Raw genomic sequence first — 24,231 nt, 5'->3', positions numbered from 1 at the left:
TTTCCTGACCAGAAGTCCTGTTCATACTGCCACTGAACTTCACCAGTCCCCACTATATCTAACTTCAATGTATCCATTTCCTTAAAAATTTTCTAACCTGCCTACTTGATTAAGGGATCTAAGATTTCATTAAATGTCAGTTTCATTTTTCCTGATAACATCCTCCTGAGTAATCTGCACCTAGAGAACAATTCAGGTGATTATTTTTAATTCTGGATATTGAACCCAAGAGGATGCTATCTTCATTAAGGTATACAGCAGAGCTGCATGCCCTCGGGACAGTTAACAGCTGTTGTTTCCATTTGGTTTCAACCATTTGCATTACCAACACATTAAGATGATCTTGATTGATGTTACTTGTCCAGCTCAGTCAATCGTATGGACTGTTGCCCCTGAAACAACTAAAAAGGTGTTGGTTTTCTTTCTGACTTTTTCCTTGTCATCATAACACCACTTCAATAAAGATTGAGTGTAATTTTTTATGGCCATAATGTCTTGTGCAAGAATTTGTTATGATAATCTGTCAGCTTAAATGTCCAACATGCACGCGCACACTCTCTCTCTCTCTCTCTCTCTCTCTCTCTCTCTCTCTCTCTCTCTCTGCTGTATTGGTTTCATTGTTAGCACTCATCGTTACTGCCTGTGGGAGTGGGCAAGCTGAGACATGTCCAGTATCACCTACTGCAGCAATGGAAGTGCCACACGAACAATACACAGCTTCGAAATTCCACTTTCTTCTCATCAGATCTTCGGCTAAGGCCTATACAATGTTACCGGAGGCCTGTGGAGAGTTTTTTTTTTTCCCCCCTCTACAATACAGCTCAAAGGGGTTGAAATTTTTTACACAGGAAGGCAACAAATTTCAAAGGAAGGTGGACCCAGTGCTCCAGTCACTGCTCTTACAGGAGAAAACATCAATGCTACTGCTGTCATTGTGAGACATGTTGACAAATAACTACACGAAACTTTGTGAAATGGTGAAAATTTCAGTGGGTGTCACCCAAAGGTAGGTGATAGAAAATTTACAAATCAGATATTTTTATGCATGGTGGGTTCCAAGACTGGATGTTTCCCGAACAAAAGGACTTCTGCATGTAAGTCTGCATGCAGTTGTAGTTGACATTAGAGGAAGCTTTGGAGGTTTTGAAAGATAATCACTGCTGATAACTTCGATCCTGGAAGTAAACAGCAAAGCTCAGTGTGGAAATCACCACCATCAACCCTACCAAAAAAAGCAAAAGTGGTTGCTTCTGCAGATTATGGTTATTCCACTTTTTGATATTCATTGAACCTACACACACATCAATAACTGGACAATACTATGGTGATACCTCAAAAACTTTGCAAGTCCATGTGGAGCACAAATGACTGCCTATCCATGAAACACGATGGATGCTTGTTCTCTGATAATGAATGGTCATGTATTGCAAATGTTGCTACTGAATAGCTACCTTACCTATAGTCTGAATTCAGCACCATGTGACTTTTTTAAATTCCTTTTCCATCATTAGAAGCAGTGGTGAAGGCTGTGGAAGTGATTTCAAAGAGCCTTTAAAAAAATGGTTTTTAGCATGTCTCTGCAGACTGGCAGAAGCATTAGGATAAATATGTCGCACCCAAAGGAGACTAGTTTGATAAGGACCATCAAAATTATGAGGATGATTGTCAAAAGAAAATATTTTATTCAACAGCTATCATATGTGAGCACCTTATTTTCTTTCTCCATCATGCAGAGGCATTCAAAGAGCCATAGATAAATTACTGGTAATTATAACAGAGAATCCTCCTACTTTTATTCTGGTGACATGCCTGCCACCTTGTTTTACATCAAGTGTAGAACCAGTGTAAAGACTTAAAATTGCGAGAGTGGAATATCGAGAAGAGAGCTTTTCAGAGCTAACAGGTCTGGTCTGATGATCATGAAGTATCATATTTAACTTGTCAGAAAACAGTTAACTAAACAGCAGTAAAATTGAGCTTCCAAATATTCTGACTCAATTGGGGCAGCAACGAGAGACTGGTCAAAGTTTATACATAGTTCATTAATCATTTACTTTATTTTTCAGTTGTTTGGTGAATCGCTTGTAACCGATAGGTGATAGATTTATGTCTTGCTTTATAGATGATCACATATCTAAATGCAACAAGAGCAAGGTGAATAGTTCTCAGCTTGGTAAGGACAGCATCGTTACCACGGATTTTTTATTTTTTATTTTTTAAATACTGCTACAATGTTGTGCAAGATGCAAAGTAATTGTTAATTTGATCCTAAGAATAGCTATGTTTGAACAGCTTCTTAGAGTGGTAAGTTCAAGTTTGGGAACTGGAATAGAGTGCCGTCATAGAATTCTGATTTGAACAGTTATTGTCCACAAAAACTTATTGAAAGATGGTGAAGGCTTACAATGAGTCTGCTGCTCCATTTTTAATAGTTAAGAAATTGGCTGTTGTATTCAGATGTGGCTACACGTTTCTTGGAGATGACCCCATTCAGAAATTCTAAGTTGAAAGTAATGAGAAAAGACAGTGAGGAAAGAAGATTAGGTTTCAGCACCCGGTCGACTGTGAGGTCAGTAGAGTTGGAGCACAAGCTATAATTGGGCAACATGAACAATATGATACTGAGTCATGTTAAGTGATATATGAAATAAGTAACACCATTTGTATTATGAAAAAAGGGCATGTGATATTTGACTGAAAGAATTCATTATGAAAATGCTTTGTGCAAGTCAGATGCCACATTTAGTGTGTGCCACTCAAGAACAAATTCAATTAATTTCTCAGCAATTGGAGAACTTTCTGAAAAGAATCTAACTGATTCTGTGCAGCAGTTTGAAAGTAGATGACAACTGTTTCCATGACTCTATGCTAGGCGTGACAACCATCCAAGCAGTTGGTGGAAGCCAGGTGTTCTGTACAAGAAACACAGTTTGTTTCGTCTGCCAGAAAGGTTATGGTCAGTGGTTTCTGGGCCTCAAAAGTGATTCATATTACCAGCTGCCCTACAAGTAGTCATAAAAAGTAGCATGTTGTTGTTGTTGTTGTTGTCTTCAGTCCTGAGACTGGTTTGATGCAGCTCTCCATGCTACTCTATCCTGTGCAAGCTTCATCATCTCCCAGTACCTACTGCAACCTACATCCTTCTGAATCTGCTTAGTGTAGTCATCTCTTGGTCTCCCTCTACGATTTTTACCGTCCACCCTGCCCTGCAATACTAAATTGGTGATCGCTTGATGCCTCAGAACATGTCCTACCAACCGATCCCTTCTTCTGGTCAAGTTGTGCCACAAACTTCTCCTCTCCCCAATCCTATCCAATACTTCCTCATTAGTTATGTGATCCACCCATCTAATCTTCATCCACAAACTGGATGAAACAATGTAAGATGAGGGATGCACAAGCCCACAAAAGTGCTTTGAAGTGGATAAACTGAAGTATTTTATTTATAACTAATTAGAACGTTAATCATATTCACTGGATTTATCAACCTCACTAGGAACCCCTTGAGTGTGAGGCCACAAAGGGAAATTATGATTACAGCATTTGAGGCCTCCCACATGTTGTCTGCCATGCAACCATGATATTGGCTACTGATGGCAACAGAGGATGGGACTGGAGGTAACTGTGTGCACAGCACGAGGCTACGGAGTGTAGTTGAACTGCTTAGTTCACAACTAACTCATAACAGTGCTACAGTGCTAGTGGTGTTGATACAAAGTAGAGCAATGGGAACAATAAACAAAGTAAACATTACATTATGTCTACAACAGTTGCCAAAGTTGACAGAATGGAAAGGAAGGAATGAGAGAGAAATGTCAGATGAAAACAGCGATGATAAGTGGCACGTAACGCAGAAATATGCCGACTTAAGAGACTTTGACAAAAGCCAGATTGTTGTGGCCTAGTGTAAGAGAGCGAGCATCTCAGAAATGATGAAGCTGGTTAGCTGTTAACATGCTACTGTTGTGAGCATCCGTGGTAAGCGGTTGAAGAATGCTGAAATCATGAGTAGGTAATTAGAAGTTGGCTGTCCATATCTCATCACAGAACATAGGAATTGGAGGCTTGTCCACTCTCTAAAGCAGGATAGGCAGTGATCTGTGGCAGAACTGATTGCAGAGAACACTGGCAAAAGGGTTTTGGAACACACAGTTCAGCATACAATTGTGAACATGGTGTTCCGCAGCAGAGGACCCTTGCATGTTTCCATGTTGATGCAACACTATAGTCAGTTATGATTACAGTGGGCATGGGATCATTAAGATTGGACTGCAGATCAATGGAATCATGTCACATGGTCGGATGAATCCCATTTATTGTTAAAACAGGTTGACAACTGTGTCAAGGTACCCTGTCAGCTGAACGAATGGCTGCTCGTAGCATGACCATGTGTCGTGGACGCAAATTGGTGGGAGCAGTATTCTGTTATGGGGATATTCACCTGGGCATTGTCTGTGTATTTGTGTTGTGTAAGGTAAGCCCGTGCAATGTCTGGTGTCGTGTACATTCGATTTTCCAGACAGTGTACGTGAGGAGCACAGTGATGACAATATGTGCTTAATAAGTGAAAGTGATGTTGAAACGGGTGTCTAGCCAGGTAGTTCAAATCCTTGTCTGACAGGAAGACACACATCCCGTCATCAGTGAAACATATTAAGGGACTGTTGTTGTCGAAGGTGCAGGTACTAAACATAATTGCATAATGAGAGATCATCTGCAGTGTAGTAAAAAAACAATTATGAACAGATTTGACTAAGTCTACACCAATATGACCATGTAGTGCATGAGAAAAAGTAAGATTTTCATGAGAAGGGAAGAGACACTTGTTACGAAAACTGGTGTTCGTGCATTTCAAGGCTGCTCGATACAATTTATGGGATGTGCATGATACTGACCAGCTACGTTTCGCACATGAAATTGTGCAGGTCTTAGATTCCAGTGATTTCAAGGGAAGCAGTGGATGGTTGCTTTGTTTCAAACAGTGCTACAGAATTGGAAGACAGAAGGTACCAAAATTTCAAAGAAAGTATCAACTTGAGGGTGCACAGCAAACTGTGGAATCTACCCAAAAATTTTTAGAGGGATAAAGTAATTTATCTTACAATGCAGTAAAGAATTTGTTTTCATCTCCGACCATCTGAGATTTGAAGAGGAAATGCATATGAAAGGAACCATGGAAATTAGAGGTGCCAAGAGAGTTGTATCAAGATCAACTAACATCAGTGCCTTAATGCATTCATATACAATTATGCCGACTGTTAATCTGTATGGTAAACTGGCTGGAAAGTTATCCATTGTGCTGCCCCCTATGATAGTTTTTTGCCTGTGTGATCTTGCAAGGGTGGTAGGGAATATTTGTCACAGCAGTGAAGAGTGGGAAACGGGTGTAAGGAAACTATAACTGTGGTATGAGCACTGCTTTTGGCCAATAGCTGACCAAAGTAACTTGTTTTTTCTTGATTCCTGGCCTGCGTCTAAAAATCTTGCTCTTTTAGAGCGAACTCTCCCTCCTTGTCAGCCTTCCACCCATTTTCCCTCATCTGAAAGAAGTTGTGCCTGAAAATGTTTTGTCTGCAAGGAAGAGGTTGTGATAGCTGAAGGAGGATATTGTGCAGAGTTTCTGGAATCACAATCAGGAGGTGGGAGCTACCTGCTGGAAACATTTTGGATGTGGTCCCTAGACCAAAATGAGGACTGCATAGAAAAATAAGTGCATTGTTTATTTAAGAAAGTATCTCACTTGACAGGCCAAGAACTGTATTGTGTGTATCCTGTTACGCGAGCTGGTGATGCTGACATTAGCACTGTCTCAGAAGGTATCAACACACTAATAAGGACTGGCCCATGATAGTTCAGAACACAATTGAGTAAACTGAGTTTCATGTTTCATTTCTTCTTTATATGCCTACTTATTACTCAGTACCTACATTTACTGATGAGTTGTTATCTTTATTCAATCCACTGATCAGTTAATTTACAATTTACTTTACCATCAGATTGTCGCAGAGGCCAGTCACTGGTTGTCTGGGCTATCACAGAAGGGCGCCAAGCAGCACGCGAGGTCGACATGTTCCTTATGGGATCATCAACTCTTCCGGGTCTGGGAGGTGTTATCTCAACAGTTGTGGCTCCCATTAGTCAGAAGGGTTAGGTATCTGAAACTCCTGTGCATGTTCCAATCTAAGTGTTAAACATTCAAGGTGTTAATGTTGTAATTAGTATGCATCTCTAGGAAGCATTTGTGTTTACTATTTTTGTAATCATCCACAGACAAGAGTTTTGTGGTGTCTCTTGTGCTTGAAGAGCACAACTATACTGTTTGTTGAGTTGGAAGTGCAGGAAGTGCCAGAATGGTTATTGACATGGCGAAGATGGGAGTTGAGAAGCCTATATTTTTGGAAATGGATTTTAACTGTTAGTGCATTTGATTGTGAATTATCATCTGCAAGGAGAGTTCGTAGTGTGCATGGCTTCTTGAAAACATAGCAGCATTTAGTTTTGAACCAGAACTAGACTGTGTTCCTTTTCTCATTTTGTACATATGTGACAGTTTGTAAGCTGAAGTTCAATAATTTGAGTTGCTTAAATGACAGCTTCTATCAACAAAAGTGAAAAATAAAATATGCATGTTTTTGTATGTGATAAAATTTGTTCTTTTTTTTTTTACAGATTACTCTATAGATCTTAATGCCAGCAGATGTTTTCAGTATTTATGTACTTTTTGGTACACATAGTGTTGTGTAATGTTTAAAAATTATAAACTGATCTGTGTACATTGAATATTTAGTAAGAAGAAAGTGACTTTAATAAAATTATCTGTAATGAAGTACTGTAGTTCATTCCTTTCTCTATTTAAAAATATAAAGGTGCACAATACTATATGTTAGTAATTGTTTGAGTCCAGTACAAATCTGTGATATGTCATGTTCTGTGTATGTGTAGAGAAAGAGAAATGTCTGAAATAGTAAGAACTGTAGCAAAGAGACTGGTGTTGTAATGATTCATTTTAATTCCATCCATATACATGTGTTTTATGTAATGTAATAATGAGGAAAAAATTTACTGTACTGTTCACATATGAAGAACATTTGCGTATTTATGGTACAATACATGCCAAGCTGAAGTCACTAGATTGCAATGTTCCATTTCTACTATTAAACATATATGTAGTGTACTTAATGCTGACATGTTTTGCTATGGGAAAAAAAAAAATATTAACTTAAGACAATATGACAGTGCTTCCAGTTGATCTATCTGTGATGTTCAGAAGTACAGTACTTAAAAGGTGTAGTTGCTTATTCTTTGTAGATTGTTCTCCATGAGTATGCATTCATTGTTTAATATGTATATTCAGTTGGATTGTAGTGAATCTTAGACTTGGTATTGTGTGTGTGTGTGTGTGTGTGTGTGTGTGTGTGTGTGTGTGTGTGTGTGGTTTTTTACTTTTTTTTAACTCCCTCAAGAATGGAGAGTGGAGGAATCTGCATATTACGCCTTCAGAACCAATGAAAGTAACTAAAAGAGAAGATTGAAAAATTAATATATTTAACTAGATCCTTACATGTTGTATCACATGTGCAATTTGGTAACTTTTTGTGTTGCTACAAATAGTAACACTTTCTGCCCTAAACAACAAATAGTTCTCAATTATGTAAAAGAAGATACGAGATAATCTATCGCTCTGTCTGAAAGTTTTGTTAAATTGATATTATGTCACCTTTTGTGTGTTTATTGTAAATGTCTTGTTGTATTAAGAGGCAGCAGTATTCTCTTTCATTCAGAATTCAAGAATTGTTGGTTGTTGTTCAATATCTGCAAATACTTTAATCTCTAGTGACATTTATGGTTGTCACACAGTTGTCAAAAGACAATTTCATCATTGTTGTCATTGCAAAAGAAAGCTCAAAAATAATTACTATATATCTTATGTTGTATGCTTGTGGAGAATAAAATGTCCAGTGTTTTTGTTGTGCTAGTCTTTTTAACTCTTAACAAAATTATTGAAAAATTGTTATTGAGCAATGTTAATTGGCTGACACAAGTTACCTCATTACCTCAGCTTGTGCATTGGCACTTTCCATTAGAGGAGTATACAGTGTTTCTTTGAAGACACAGGTGCCTTAAGAAAAGAAATTCTTTAGAGATAAAAGGAAGTTATGTGCACATTTTTCTCAAGTTAGTATTTATTGTGTAGGTGAGGCTAACAGCAGTCAAATTCAGGGAAAAATTTTTTCACATAACCCAGAACTTCAGCACTGCGCCGAGCCTGATAGCAACAGGATAATCCATCAAATTTTGAAAATCTGTAGTAACACCATATTTCTTCAGTCACTGACAGCAAAATGTTGTAGGCATTACGTTCAGATTTACAACGTAGTGAAGAGATTTAAAATGAGGAAAACAAATACTTAAATGTCTTGGCAACATTGAATTCATTACACATTAAGAATAAAAAAGGTGGAGAACAAGATGACTGGCCTTGACTTCGTTGAACTGCAGAAAACATAGAATTCACTTGAAATGGTTTGTCTAAGTCACCAAGCACTTTTAAACCTGGATAACAGTTCATAAAGTTTAGCTTTGTCCCTTTGGAATATGTCTCCGAATACCACCTGGCTCAGTCAGTCAGTCATGTTATGGATCAGTTTGTAAGATGTATAATGGAAGAAAAAGCTGTAGTTAAAGTACTAGTACTCTGACAACATATATATATGACCTTGTTAAAGCAGAATATGATCCATCCAAGAGCAATGATGTAGCTATATGGATTAGTCTGTTGGCAGGCATTATTACTGAGCAGTGAATAAGCACTGAAACTGCATTGTTTTGAAGGGAAGTATATACCATGAGAGAACTAGAGGCAAAGAAGCTTTAAGTATCTGAAATGTATGACTATTGAATGCTGTTTAACATTTGGTGGACAGATTAAATGTGAAATGAAAGGGCAGTAGAAAAAATTACTTATGGGGAGACGTCTCTGGGACATGTTCAACAAAAGATGATTTAAATTAGTGGGACAAACACTAAGGCGACCAGAAATAGGTAACTTGGCAATGGAAAAGGCGGTATAGGGAAACATTGAAAGAACAGACAAGCTGCCCAACTATTCTGTAATTCACCCTGTGCCAGACACAGGGATCATCAAACCACCTTCAGCCTGTTTCTGTATTATGCAATTCTTGAACAGCCTTAAAAATTTCCATGTGAATCTCTGTATGTGTGCTCTGATTTCTCGTATTTTATTATGATTGTCATTTCTTTCTGTGTCGATGGGAGTCGACAAAATATTTTCATGCTTGGTGAAGAAAATTGGTGACTGAAGTGTCGTGAAATGATCCAACTTGGCCATCAGATCTGTGACACTGCATCCCTAATGTCATAGTAGTACAAAATGAGATGTCCTGCTTTGAGCTTTTCCGATGTCCTCCTTCAATCCTAACTGGTAAGGATTCCATACAACACAGCAGAGTCTTCAGCAGATCCTTTGCACCTTCTAAGTGGTATGCCAATAAAACAGTCCTTGGTTCACTATCCCTGCAACATTATCTACATGATAGTTCCAATGTAAGTTATTTGTAATTTTAATTCCTAGGAATTTAGATGAATTGACAGCTTTCAGTTTTGAGTGAATTATCATGTAACCGAAGTTTATCGGATTTCTTTTAGTAGTTACGTGGATGATGTCGCACTTCTGATTATTCAGTCAACTGCCACTTTTCACACAATACAGATATCTTATCTAAATCATTTTACAATTAGTTCTGATCTTGTGACAACTTCACTAAACAGCAAATGACGGCATCATCTGCAAATAATGGAAGAGGGTTGCTCAGATTGTCTTCTAAACCATTTATATAGATCATGGAAGTGGACCTGCAACATATTCTTCAGGAATACCAGATGCCCCATCAGTTATATTCAATGACTTTGTCAGTTACTATGAAATGTGGCAATTCTGACATGAAAGAACAAATTCAGTTGCACAACTGAAGTGTTACACCATGAGTGCCGAATTTGATTAGGAGTCTTTTGTGGGAAGTGACATCAAAAGCCTCATGGAAATCTGGAAATGGGAATCAATTTTAGATCCACTATCTAGCAATCATTACTGTGCATGAATAAAGAGCTAGTTGTGTTACATAAGAATGATATTTGCTGAATCTCTGGTGACTTGTGACAAGATGTAATTTCCTTTTAGGCAATACATAATGTTTGAAAACAGTGCATGTTTGTAAACAATACTGTAAATTGACATTAGAGATATGGGTCTGTAATTGAGTGGGTTACTGTTGTTTTCTTTCTTGATTCTTTGTGTGACCTGCGCAACTTTCCAGTGTGTAGGTATGGATCTTCCATCAAGAGCTGTATTTTTTTCCTAAGTGTTGCTGTTGTGGTCTTCAGTCCTGAGACTGGTTTGATGCAGCTCTCCATGCTACTCTATCCTGTGCAAGCTTCATCATCTCCCAGTACTTACTGCAACCTACATCCTTCTGAATCTGCTTAATGTATTCATCTCTTGGTCTCCCTCTACGATTTTTACCCTCTACGCTGCCCTCCAATACTAAATTTGTGACCCCTTGATGCCTCAAAACATGTCCTACCAACCAGTCCCTTCTTTTTGTCAAGTTGTGCCACAAACTCCTCTTCTCCCCAGTTCTGTTCAATATCTCCTCATTAGTTATGTGATCTACCCATCTAATCTTCAGCATTCTTCTGTAGCACCACATTTCGATAGCTTCTATTCTCTTCTTGTCCAAAATAGTTATCGTCCATGTTTCTCTTCCATACAAGGCTACACTCCATACAAATACTTTCAGAAACGACTTCCTGACACTTAAATCTATACTCGATGTTAACAAATTTCTCTTCTTCAGAAACGATTTCCTTGCCATTGCCAGTCTACATTTTATATACTCTCTACTTCGACCATCATCCGTTATTTTGCTTCCCAAATAGGAAAACTCCTTTTCTACTTTTAGCGTCACATTTCCTAATCTAATTCCCTCAGCATCACCCGATTTAATTTGACTGCATTCCATTATCCTCGTTTTGCTTTTGTTGATGTTCAGCTTATATCCTCCTTTCAAGACTCTGTCCATTCCGTTCAACTGCTCTTCCAAGTCCTTTGACAGAATTACAATGTCATCGGCGAACCTCAAAGTTTTTATTTCTTCTCCATGAATTTTAATACCTACTCCGATTTTTTCTTTTGTTTCCTTTACTGCTTGTTCAACATACAGATTGAATAACATCGGGGAGAGACTACAACCCTGTCTCACTCCCTTCCCAACCAGTGCTTCCCTTTCATGCCCCTCGACTCTAATAACTGCCATCTGGTTACTGTACAAATTGTAAATAGCCTTACACTCCCTGTATTTTACCCCTGCCACCTTCAGAATTTGAAAGAGAGTATTCCAATTAACATTGTCAAAAGCTTTCTCTAAGTCTACAAATGCTAGAAACATAGGTTTGCCTTTTCTTAATTTTATTCTAAGATAAGTCGTAAGGTTAGTATTGCCTCACGTGTTCCAACATTTCTACGGAATCCAAACCGATCTTCCCCGAGGTCTGCTTCTACCAGTTTTTCCATTCGTCTGTAAAGAATTCGTGTTAGAATTTTGCAGCTGTGACTTATTAAACTGATAGTTCGGTAATTTACGCATCTGTCAACACCTTCTTTCTTTGAGATTGGAATTATTATATTCTTCCTGAAGTCTGAGGGTATTTCTCCTGTCTCATACATCTTACTCACCAGATGGTAGGGTTTTGTCATGACTGGCTCTCCCAAGGCCGTCAGTAGTTCTAATGGAATGTTGTCTACTCCCGGAACCTTGTTTCGACTCAGGTCTTTCAGTGCCCAGTCAAACTCTTCGTGCAGTATCATATCTCCCATTCCATCTTCATCTACATCCTCTTTCCTTTCCATAATATTGTCCTCAACTATATCGCCCATGTATAAACCCTCTATATACTCCTTCCACCTTTCCGCCTTCCCTTCTTTGCTTAGAACTTGGTTTCCATCTGAGCTCTTGATATTCATACAAGTGGTTATCTTATCTCCAAAGGTCTCTTTAATTTTCCTGTAGGCAGTATCTATCTTACCCCTAGTTAGTTAAGCCTCTACATCCTTAAATTTGTCCTTTAGCCATCCCTGCTTAGTCATTTATGCATTTCCTGTTGATCTCATTTTTGAGATGTTTGTATTCCTTTTTGCCTACTTCGTTTACTGTGTTTTTATATTTTCTCCTTTCATCAGTTAAATTCAATATATCTTCTGTGACCCAAGGATTTCTACTAGCCCTAGTCTTTTTACCTACTTGATCGTCTGCTGCCTTCGCTACTTCATCCCTCAAAGCTACCCATTCTTCTTCTACTGTATTTCTTTCCCCCTTTGTTTCCTAAGTGTGGAGTTATTATATTGGTGTGCTGTGAAAGAAACCTAATCAATATACAACCTGAAGTGGAAGAGTTGCCTTTATTAAATGGTTTAGTTACTTCACTACACTGAGGATATCTACCTATAAGTTACTTTATTGGGAACTGTTCTTGGTTTGAATACTGGACTATTTAATTTGTGTTCTTTGGTGAACAAATTTTGGTAAACCATGTTTAGAGGCACTGTCATCAGTAACATTACCAGTGCTATTGCACAGTGGAGTTGCTGATTGCATCTTGCAGCTGGTGTACTTTACATACGAGAAAAATGTCTGTGGGTCTTCTGCCAGATTTTGAGGTAATTCCATTGTGGGAACAGTATCCCCATTGAAGGTTGCACTAAATTTTGACTTTCTGCAAAACATTGCCAGTCTTGGAGAATTTGCATGCTTTTAAAATTTATATGCTTATTTTTGTTGCTTCAGTGACAGTGTTGAGGTGAGCCGTTTTATGTACCATGAAGAATCAGTTCCATCTCTTATTATTAAGTGTATAGTATAAACCTGTCAATACCATTTCTTTGAATTTAAGCCACATCTGGGCTTCACTTACATAGTTGGTTTGGAAGGTGTGAAGATTCTTTCTTAGGAAAGCATCAAGCAAATTTTTACCAGCCTTCTTATGTAGATATATTCCATTTATTTTTGAGCATTTGGATGTTACAGTGCTCAGTCTTGCTGAAACAACCTTTTAGTCACCTAATCCCTGTATCTGCTATCAAGATGCTTCCTGTTTGCTCATGATTATTTGTTGCTAAGAGGTAAAGTACGTTTTTCCAACCATTGACAGTTTGGGTGTGCCCTAGAGCTAATTGCTCAAAATAATTTTGTGAGAAAGCATGTAGTACAATTTCAGATGATGTTTTATGCCACCTGCAAACTTTAAATATCTACTGGGTGGTTACTATTAAACAGATGGTGTTCTGAGTGCTTCAGTGCTACATTGCAGGACATTGGAACACTGTAGGTATGTTCATTAATTGGTGTGCTAGTGAAGTATGCTGAAAGAAATAATAGTGCCACTTTCTACTGCCAGTTGAAAACATAGTGCTATAAGCAGTCAGACTGTAGTGTGTCTGCAGGAAAAGAGGAACAACAATCAAACACATGGTTCTGCACGTTTATTGGGTTAGGATTAAAAGTTACAACACACATTCTGTACGGTCTGATGACTAAGCAATATGTTGTATCTATCACACAGTATGATTGACAGTTGCTTGCAGCATATCCGGTGTAATCAGAGCAGTATGTCAGTGTATGCTATAATTCTGATTAGGAAGAGCCCTGACACATTCCTGATAGACACGATCTTTCAGATATTCCCACAACCATAAGTCATGTGGATATAGTGCATGTTTGGAAAGCCACATATCTTGAAATTGCCTAGAAATAATGTGTTATTACTGGATGTTTTTCAAAGCAAATCTTTCATGGGGCAAGTGACACATGGTTTTGTTCCCTCTTGCGTGAAAACAGTGGTGTGGACATAGTTGTTCTTGTAAAGCAGGAATCACGTGTTGCACAAGGGGGCCCTTATAATGAGAAGGAACAGATCTGGGAAGTGTCATCTTCTTAAAGAAAAATGGGTCAATAGTGAAGGTGCTTGGGAAAACACACCACAAAGCCACATAATGTGAATGTAGTTGATATTCCTGCACAACATGTGGCGAAGTAGAACCCCCATCTACCGCAGTTCTGTGCATTCACAGTATCGTGTTTCATACACCCAAAGAATATTCCCTGGCTACACATATTCATTTCTATGCATGTAAAAAAAAAATAAGCGAAAAGTTGTGATGATGTAACCTGTCATTAGGCTTCATTTGGTTCATGTCCTGAATCTTGTAGGCGGACCAGTCTAAAATACACCACAAAATCTTCTGAACTATTGACCAGGGGGGAGAGAATTCCTGTGACAGAGTTCAAATACTGGCAGCAGAATTTGAGGAATATGCTACACGATCGACTATAGCGACAGCAACTTCATCAACTGCCATGCGAATGGGCAACATCCCTCTCCGTGTTGCACCCCCCCCCCCCCCCCCCCAATGTACCTGTTTCTTCAAATTTTTGATCATTATTGTTTAAGCCCATTTATTGACATGGAGCCTCTTCGCAGCTGTTTCTCTATGATGTTCCCGCAATGCAGCACCGCTATCGCTGCCAATTTGGTAAAACAACTTTATCAACAGTGCATTGTCTTTCTTCTCAATGAACATTGTGTTTCATATAGTGTAGCGGCAGCTTGTGTAGGATGGCTTCCTAGTGAAAATTGTTTAATAGCTAGCAGTCTCAGAGTTCAGTATGAAATCTGCACACCACCTTTTAGTGTTACTTTCTTCTCCTTTAATATATTTTCAAACTCAGTTGCACAATTTGAGACCTTGCTTCTCGTGAGCAGACACAAGGAGAGTTGGCTGCTGTCCGTAATCAGCTGGAAGCTGTGTTGGATACCATCAATAAACTTCTAGTTAATGGTCGAAGTTGCGGTGATGTCGGGGTGCCAGTAACGAGACCTGCAACACCTTTGGTGTCACTGAAATTCCCTGGTGGTCCGGATGTCACTGCGGCTTTTGATACGCGACATCTAACTGGTCCGTCCTCACTCCAGAGTGGGTGGCAGACAGTGGTGGGTTTGCGTGTCACTGGGCAGAAGGCGAAAGAGGGAGCGGGCCGTGCTGGCTGGCTCCCTACGTCTTAGCAACAGGTACAAGGTGCTTCCCTATGTTGTTGATAACTCTGAGCCAGCACGGATTGCCTCTCCTGTTGGGCCAGCAGTCGATTTTCCTGCCCAATCCGGACAAGTACAGAGGTTGGGTATGCTAGTCATTGGGAGCTCCAGTGTTATGTGGGTGATGGAGCCCCTCAGGGAGATAGCAGGCAAGGCGAGAAAGAATTCCACTGTGCATTCGGTATGTTTGCCGGAAGGTCTCATACATGATGTGGAGGAGGCCCTGCCGGTGGCTATCGAGTGCACTGGGTGCAACCAGCTGCATGTAGTAGCACATGTCGGCAGGAATGACGCTTGCCATTTGGGTTCTGAGGCCATTCTCGGCTCCTTTTGGCGGCTGGCTGATTTGGAGAAGGCAACTAACAATGCAAGCGGGGTGCAGCCTAAGCTCTCTATTTGTAGCATCGTACCCAGGATTGATAATAGTCCTCTGGTTTGGAGCAGACTGGAAGGTCTAAACCAGAGAGATATTTAAAGAGAAAGGTATTACTGTGAAGCCACTAAAATCATATTTTGTGTGTTAAGAGCTTAAGGTTTTTGGGCACATGGTAGGGGTGCAGGTAATTAGAAAGGACCCTGAATGCATCAATGCTATTAAAGAAATTCCACATCCTAGAAACGTAAGACAGCTGAAGGGATTTATGGGAATGGCCGGACACTATGAATGGTACATACTCCAACGCTTTAGACGACCCAAAGCGATGTGAAGTTATATTGCGAAATTCATACCTCTCTCTCATCAGTTATTTGATCTGCACAGCTGATCTTCTCTGGATTGCCAGCTCCATCGAACTCCAAAACCTCCTTCTCCAAAGAATAATGCTGGTTACAGGAATTCATAAGTCTCTCTCTCTCTCTCTCTCTCTCTCTCTCTCTCTCTCTCTCTCTCTCTCTCTCTCTCTCTCTCTCTCTCTCTCCCCCCCCCTCTCTCCCTCTCCCCCTCCCCCTCCCCCCCCCCCCCAGTCCTTCCAAAATACGGTCAGTGAAAATAAATGTAATAGGATAGTAAGGTATTATTACTAATTTGACTGAGCAACACAGTCTGTAGGTAAGACTCTGGAATGTCATTCGGTAGGATGGCAGTTCAAATGCCTGCCTAGCTACCTAGGTCCAGGTTATCCTGTCTTTCCATAAATTACTTAAGGCAAACTTTTGGATTGTTCATTTGAAAAGGATGTGGCTGATTTTACTTTCCTAAATTGAACATTTTGATCTGTTTCTGCTGATTTGGTTACTGATATGACTTTTTCTTTCATTCGCCTTACTCGTTCTCAGAATATGGTAAGTGTTATATTATGGAAATTAATGCACATGTTGTACTAAGCATTTGGCTGTTGTAAGGAACCAAGTTAATTTAAAGTTGTTTCTAATGGCAAGTCATCTCTCATTCTTCAGTAGTAAAACCACATTTATCACTGCTAAAATGTTTAAAACACATGAACACTTTGAATGGCTTTGTGTGGAGCTTTTGCAGTTCATGGAGATTAACTTGAAATTAATGAAACAAAGTGAATGAACTACACTTTCAATTGCTTCCTATACATTGTAGAGAACATGTTTTGATATATGTGTTGGTAATATCAGTTCACCTGTGATATAATGGAGAAAAAAATTGATAAAAGTAAAATCTTAAGTATCAAACAGGAACATCTGACTGCAGTAGGGTTTACACACGTATCAAAGTGTTAGATATTGTGTGAAATGTATGCATTACAGACATGGGAGGAGAGTACTTTATTGCGTATCTGTCTTCCCAGTGTAAATGTTAGCTAAACTAACATGAAGAAATATATAAAATCTCTATCTCAGTTCAAGTGAAATGAGACTATAAGCATGCATAGAGAACAGTTTGTCTTAGCTCAAAGATGAGAAACACTTTCCTACTAATAAGCAGAGTTCCTGCACTGAAAATTTTTATCTGAAGCAGTCAACTTTGTGGCACTGGACAAGCAGTTTACCAAATATGTGTTTCTTTGTCTTATTCTGCAAAATGTCACATACAAAGTCTGATATGAAAGAATCACATTGTCGCCATTTGCAGTAAGACCCAACTGCGTTCACATCTCTCTGCAAAAGTTCTTCCCCTGCTCAATGTGTTTCTGCATCTTGTTTTCATTGAGGCTGCACAGGAGCTCCATCATTATGCATTCATGTGGTGCACAAGAACATGTCTGTGGTAAATTGATTATGTATTACTACTTTATTGAGTTCTCTCACTGTAAAAGTATAGGTTTGGTGGCAAAATAAACAACACATGCAGCAAAAGAATAGTACTGTAAACATACTGAAAACTTTTTACAGCTACTGTCATTGTGGCGAGGTACATCATACTTACCAAGGGCATCACAAACGTGCTATGGGATCCAGGTGGGATCAAGCTCAATTGCTTGCTCCTAACAATATTCAGTCATTCATTACATGATCCCTGCTTATTCCATATTTAGTGTTGCAGAATAAAATGATCTGTTAAGATTGATTGATGTGTCGGAAAGACAATTCCCATTCATGTGTACACAATTCAAACTGGTAATGTGAAGGAGGCAACCAATTGGCGTGGGATGTGAAGCAGACATTGCAGTCAGTCATGTTATTCTCAGCAGGGCATCCCACCACTGGATGTCAACTCTCTTCTTGGTGACAGTTGGGTGATGACTATTAATTTCATTTGAGTTGATAGCTAGTGGTGATTGGCGGGCATGCTTACGTAAAAGACTGGACAAAACGTACAGCAGAAGCGGGTAAATGACATGACTGCTCTCACAGGGGGACATGCCTCTGATAGGACAGAATATGACTGAGACTGGATGTGCTGGGTGGGCACATAAGATAGTTTTGTACAGTCTTTTACATTGGCATGACCACCAATAGCTATCAATCCAAATAAATGGCTATTGCTGAACTGTGAAAGCACACCATTCTGAGTACAAGATTGATTGCAGTGACTGCTTCAAATACCATGTCAATTGGTTGTCTCCATCATAGTACCAGTTTGAATTATGTACATAGGAATGGGAACTGCCCATACAATGCATCCTTCAATCTCACAATCCTCCTGGCCTTGATCTCTTTGGCTTATAATCCTAGAAGATTTTATCAATGAAATTCACAGAGAAAACTTACATTTTCATAAATGAACGTTTTGAAAATAATGAGCAACAATTTTTAAGATTTTAATCTTTATTTTTTTTTTTTTTTAACAAACAAAGTATGTCATCTTCATCTACAAACTTTGTCACTTTTCAGCAGTCTCCATTTCTTTGCACACATTTTTCCCCATTTTATTTACAAGTTTGAAAATATCCTTTTGAAAGCAATCTGTTCCAGCTTCCCAAACGTAATAATGCATTCATTGCCTAATATTCTCCATTGTCTCACTGCAATGGCCTCGTATCTGTACCTTAACAGAACTGAAAAATACGGTGGCCAGAGGGTGCCAAGTTGGAGCTGTAAGGAGGATGTGGAAGAGTTTTCCCACTCAAATGTCCTGATCTTCTGCAAAGTGACATGAGCAGTGTGAGGATGCATGTTATCCTGTTGTAGGACATTCTTCCCAGGACATTTATCATGCAATGTGTGACAGAGCTTCCAGAATGTAATATAGCAGTCTGAATTTACAGTTGCCCAGTTCAAGAAAATCGATCAGAATGACAACCCTATGCAACCTAGAAGTCAGTGCTCATGACTTTCCCCAGAAGATGTCACTGTCTTCGCTTTCTACTTCGATGGCAAAACCAAATGGTTCCATTCCATAGTGTGGAATTTGGTTTCAGGCTCCTAATGATGGAACCAGCTTTCTTAGTATGCCGTGATATTCGTCACAGATCATCTTCATTTTTAAATCTCTGTCGAAGGCTTTGGTTGGTGGTTATTTTCTACAGTTTGTGGTCTTCAATTGATAAATATGGGACCCAATGGGCACAAACTTTACAACTTTCACAGACCAGATGATATACAAAGAGAAGTCCCCCCACAGGTATAGCAGCAAATTCCCTCAGGTAAAAGATGCAACTTTGACATTAATTTAGGGATGTATCCAAAGGATGATAAACATTATGATAACCTAATATTTGAATCATTTCTTACACAGCACTGCGTTCTACTGCAAGTTTTGCAACGATTTAATTCATTGTGACATTCCTTTTTCTCTAATGAGCTCATCAACTCTGTACTTGTTGCATTCCATGTAGGCAGTCCAGGGCAACTACCTGACTTATCTTCGATATTTGTGTTTCAATCTTTGAAATGTTTCACTCATCGTCACCTGTGGGGGACGGTGCTGAGTATATTGTTTTACTAGCGTAAAATAGAGCCACTGAATGCATCGGGATTCCTATCGCGTGTCCAAGGCGCGATAAGCCACGTCTGTGTTGGCGCGCCCAAGAGTTCCAGATCGACGGACACTATGAACAATGGACTGGATGCAGCCTGACTGATTGATGAGCTCGAGGTTTACTGGCAAGGGTCGTCGCCACAACTTCGTCCTCACTTCATGCCGTACCGTATCAGCGCCAGGAGCAGTGGCTGTGACTTTAGGCATTTAAGCTCACCTGGCACCGTTGCTACAACACGAACCCTAACATTAGCTCTTACCTCCAAATAATGAAACGGCTGGACGTCGCTACTGATGCTGTGCACATGTCGCTACTGATGCTGTGCACATGCATAGGTCTCTTTTCTCCGTGTGTGTCCTTCGCCCCTCTGACAGCGTACACCTCTCTTGTCGCCAACACAAACCGCAGTAGGCAAAAATTGTGTGTAATACTAAGCCGCTAACCCAGAATCCAGGATTAGTTACAGGTTGCGTGTATAACGACTCCCAGGAGCAACAAAGTTTTGGTCTTCATTATTTCGCGTAGTTGTTGACAGAATTAAAGATTCTGTCATGCTGTACTCGTTAAGAGGTATAATACTTATTAAGAAACGTGTTAGTTATAAACTCTCTTTTTGTTTGGAGAAAGCATAACTGTCAGCGGGAAAACACCCGGACTGTAGCACTGAGAAACTTCCAACAAAATTTACACGTAGTTTCAAACCTTTACGGAACTTATCCACATATACCACTGGATGTACCTGCAAGATTATATTATTGTACAACACGTAAGCCGGCCGGTGTGGCCAAGCGGTTCTAGGCGCTGGAGTCTGGAACCGCGCGACCGCTACGGTAGCAGGTTCGAATCCTGCCTCGGGCATGGATGTGTGTGATGTTCTTAGGTTAGTTAGGTTTAAGTAGTTCTACGTTCTAGGGGACTGATGACCTCAGATGTTAAGTCCCATAGTGCTCAGAGCCATTTGAACCATTTTTTTACAACACTTAGTTCAGAAGATATGATGACGTAAACACATAGATGCGAGAAGAAATAGCTTTCACTTAAAATTGCGCGCAGTAAAGCAGCAACACCAGGCATGACATTTTAATTTATTATTTCTTTACTACTAATTCATTAGCAACACAATCTGCAGCAGCTTCTAAAAATATCACTAAATGTACCTGCAAAATTATATCACTGTACGACATTTAGTTAGAGATATATGACGTCATAAACATTGAGATGTGTAAAAGAACTAGCTTTAATTCAAAATGGACCACAAATTATCCAGACTATTCATCCGACGTTTCATAGTGTGAGCATTTAGCAACTTCTAACTAACTTTAAACATTTCAAACCTTTCCTAACTTTTTTTCGCTTAGATGCTTATATAGTTAAGACATTAACTCGTTTGGAAGTAAGCAGACGTCTGAAGTTATTTTATACATGTGAGTTCTGGTTAATTCTCAAATGTACATGAACATCAGCTTCCATGTCAAGTTACCCTTCAAGACGATTAAATCAGTTTGAAATCAAGTTTGGCGAGAATAAGTACATACCGGTACCAGTAATAATTCAGTACGTCTTACGTAGTGTCAGAATCTGCGTCTGTAATTGACTTACACAATAAAACTTAACGGTGTATTACTTGACAATGCGAACTGTAGGTCCCAACACAGCTGGAACTAAATTGATCGCGTGTCCCAACACAGCCATGTCACAGTTACCAGTGCGTATAGTTACTGTACACTCAATGATCTCTATGCTAGGTACAGAAAATTGCTCGCAGTGCAAACAAATAAAAGATAGCTCGAAATTATTTCTTGGAGATATGTGAGGGTTAGCTGTCAACGTAATAATATTTTTTGATGAGAACTAACTACACTGGCAAAGGAGAAATGGACACGTGTATTTCTAAAATGTTAAAGTGGGAGAGATGGACAGTGTTCTACTTATAAAAGTGAGGGCAAGATGCAGAAGCGAGTGGAGCTCAAGTATGTATCCTAGAGAATAAACAGCACTGTGCTGACAATAAATCAAATGTACAGGGTAATACTGCAAAGTCCACGAAACATTTTAATGACACCAGGGTAGGTAAGCTGCTAAACATAATCTAACAAATGATGCAGTATGTGAAAGACAAACTCTCACTCAGTGCTGATTAATTTTCATATATTTCGATCATTTAAATAACTACCGTAAGGGTTTCATGTTATTTGCTTCTGAGACCAACCTGTCGAATTTATGTCAAGTACTCGAGTCAGAAAACGTTCTATCGTCACAAGTGAAAAGCAGAAAAGGACATAAAACAGTAATCACTCTTAAGCTTGGTGCAGCCTTGGCTAAATGTAGGATCAGTGACGGGGAAGCAGTATACACGGTAGCTACTGGGGAAGCTGTAGGTCAAGATTTTGCAGTCAATTCTATTCACTATTTCCGAGAGACACATGGCGAGTAAATGACTCTTCCTGGCAGATTAAAACTGTGTGCCGGAACGATACTTTATATCGGAACCTTCGCCTTTCGCGGGCAAAGCTATGAGGACGGGCTGCGAGTGGTGCTTGGATAGATCAGTTGGTAGAACACTTGCGCGCAAGAAGTGCTGAATTCTAGTCATGGTCTGGCGCACACTCTTTTAACCGGCCAGGAAGTTTCATATTAGCGCCCACTATCCTGCGTAGTGAGAAGTTCATCATGGCGAGAAAATCTCGATTTAACAGACAGTAACTAATTAAACAAGAAACTGAATAACGTTATAACAATAACAAGTGCAGTAATATCTAATTCTGTACTGCAGAACAAAACAAAAATGAATAGATAATTTCCAGGAAGTACGTAAGTTTGAATATCGATGTAAAAATATAAAGTGCTAATAAATATTCTTGTCTTAATAAATGATTGAGAGAGAGAGAGAGAGAGAGAGAGAGAATAGAAGTAGAACAAGTGCAAACAGGACCCGCGCTCTGAGTGTTCCGAACAACCTTGATTATATACCGGGTGATCAAAAAGTCAGTATAAATTTGAAAACTGAATAAATCACGGAATAATGTAGACAGAGAGATCTAAATTGACACACATGCTTGGAATGACATGGGGGTTTTACTAGAGCCAAAAAAAAAACAAAAAACAAAAAAACGGAAGTTCAAAAAATGTCCGACTGATGGCGCTTCATCTGATCAGAATAGCAATAATTAGCATAACAAAGCAAAGACGATGTTCTTTACAGGAAATGCCCAATATGTCCATCATCATTCTTGAACAGCCGGCCGCGGTGGTCTAGCGGTTCTAGGCGCTCAGTCCGGAACCGCGCGACTGCTACGGTCGCAGGTTCGAATCCTGCCTCGGGCATGGATGTGTGTGATGTCCTTAGGTTAGTTAGGTTTAAGTAGTTCTAAGTTCTAGGGGACTGATGACCACAGATGTTAAGTCCCGTAGTGCTCAGAGCCATTTGAACCATTCTTCAACAATAGCTGTAGTCGAGGAATAATGTTGTGAAAAGCACTGTGAAGCATGTCCGGAGTTATGGTAAGGCATTGGCGTCGGATGTTGTCTTTCAGCATCCCTAGAGATGTCGGTCGATCACGATACACTTGCGACTTCAGGTAACCCCAAAGCCAATAATCGCCCGGACTGAGGTCTGGGGACCTCGGAGGCCAAGCATGACGAAAGTGGCGGCTGAGCGCACGATCATCACCAAACGACGCGTGCAAGAGATCTTTCACTCATCTAGCACGTTTTTGTTTGTTTGTTTGTTCTAATAAAACCCTGTTATTCCAAGCATGTGTGTCAATTTTTACCTCTCTATCTACATTATTCCATGGTTTATTAAGTTTTCAAATTTATACTGACTTTTTGATCACCCGGTATATACTCTGAAGCGCCAAAGAAACTGTCTGTATAGGCATGCGTATTCGATACAGAGATATGTAAACAGGCAGAATACTGCGCTGTGGTCGGCAACGCCTATATAAGACAGCATGTATCTGGCGCAGTTGTTAGATCGGCTACTGCTGCTATAATGGTAGGTTACAAAGATATGAGGGAGTTTGAACGTGGTGTTATAGTCGGCACACGAGCAATGGGACACGCATCTCCACGATAGCAATGACGCGGGGGTTTTCCCGTATGACCATTTCACCAGTGTACCATGGAAATCAGGAATCCTGAAAAACATGAAATCTCCGACATCGCTGCGGCCGGAAAAAAAATCCTGCAATAACAGGACCAACGACGACTGAAGAGAGTCGTTCAACGTGACAGAAGTGCAACTCTTCCTCAAACTGCTGCAGATTTCAGTGCTTGGCCATCAACAAGTGTCATCATACGAACCATTCAACGAAACATCATCGATAAGGGCTTTCGGAGCCGAAGATCCACTCGTGTACCCTTGATGACTGCATGGCACAGAGCTTTATGCCTTGCATGGGCCCGTCAAGATCGACATTGGACTGTTGATGACTGGAGACATTTTGCCTGGTCGAACGAGCCTCGTTTCAAATAGTATCGAGCTGATGGACGTGTACGGGTATGGAGACAAGCTCATGAATCCATGGACCCTGCACGTCAGCAGGTGACTGTTCAAGCTAGTGGAGGCTCTGTAATGACGTTTGGAGTTGGAGAGATATGGGACCCCTGATATGTTTAGCTAGGACTCTGACACGTGACACATAGGTAATTTTCATCTTATATTCTCCTTTGAAGACACTGCTCTTCTAAGTCCTTTGCTGTCTCCGACCGAATTGCAATGTCACCGGCAAAA

The 24,231-nt window shown here is 39.8% G+C and overlaps 1 protein-coding gene across 1 annotated transcript in view; it reads left to right on the top strand.

Annotated features, from left to right (window-relative positions):
- LOC126284988 (uncharacterized) overlaps positions 1 to 7,970 on the top strand; it is a 357,367-nt gene extending 349,397 nt beyond the window's left edge. Inside the window, exon 40 of the mRNA XM_049984278.1 lies at positions 5,997 to 7,970. Coding sequence (XP_049840235.1) covers positions 5,997 to 6,151 — 155 coding nt within the window. The 3' untranslated portion in view covers positions 6,152 to 7,970. The remainder of the gene's footprint in view (positions 1 to 5,996) is intronic.
- Positions 7,971 to 24,231: the final 16,261 nt, after the last annotated feature.

This window comes from Schistocerca gregaria, chromosome 8 (assembly GCF_023897955.1).
Source record: "Schistocerca gregaria isolate iqSchGreg1 chromosome 8, iqSchGreg1.2, whole genome shotgun sequence".
Lineage (NCBI taxonomy): Eukaryota > Metazoa > Arthropoda > Insecta > Orthoptera > Acrididae > Schistocerca > Schistocerca gregaria.
This window is presented reverse-complemented; position numbering and strand designations above follow the sequence as displayed.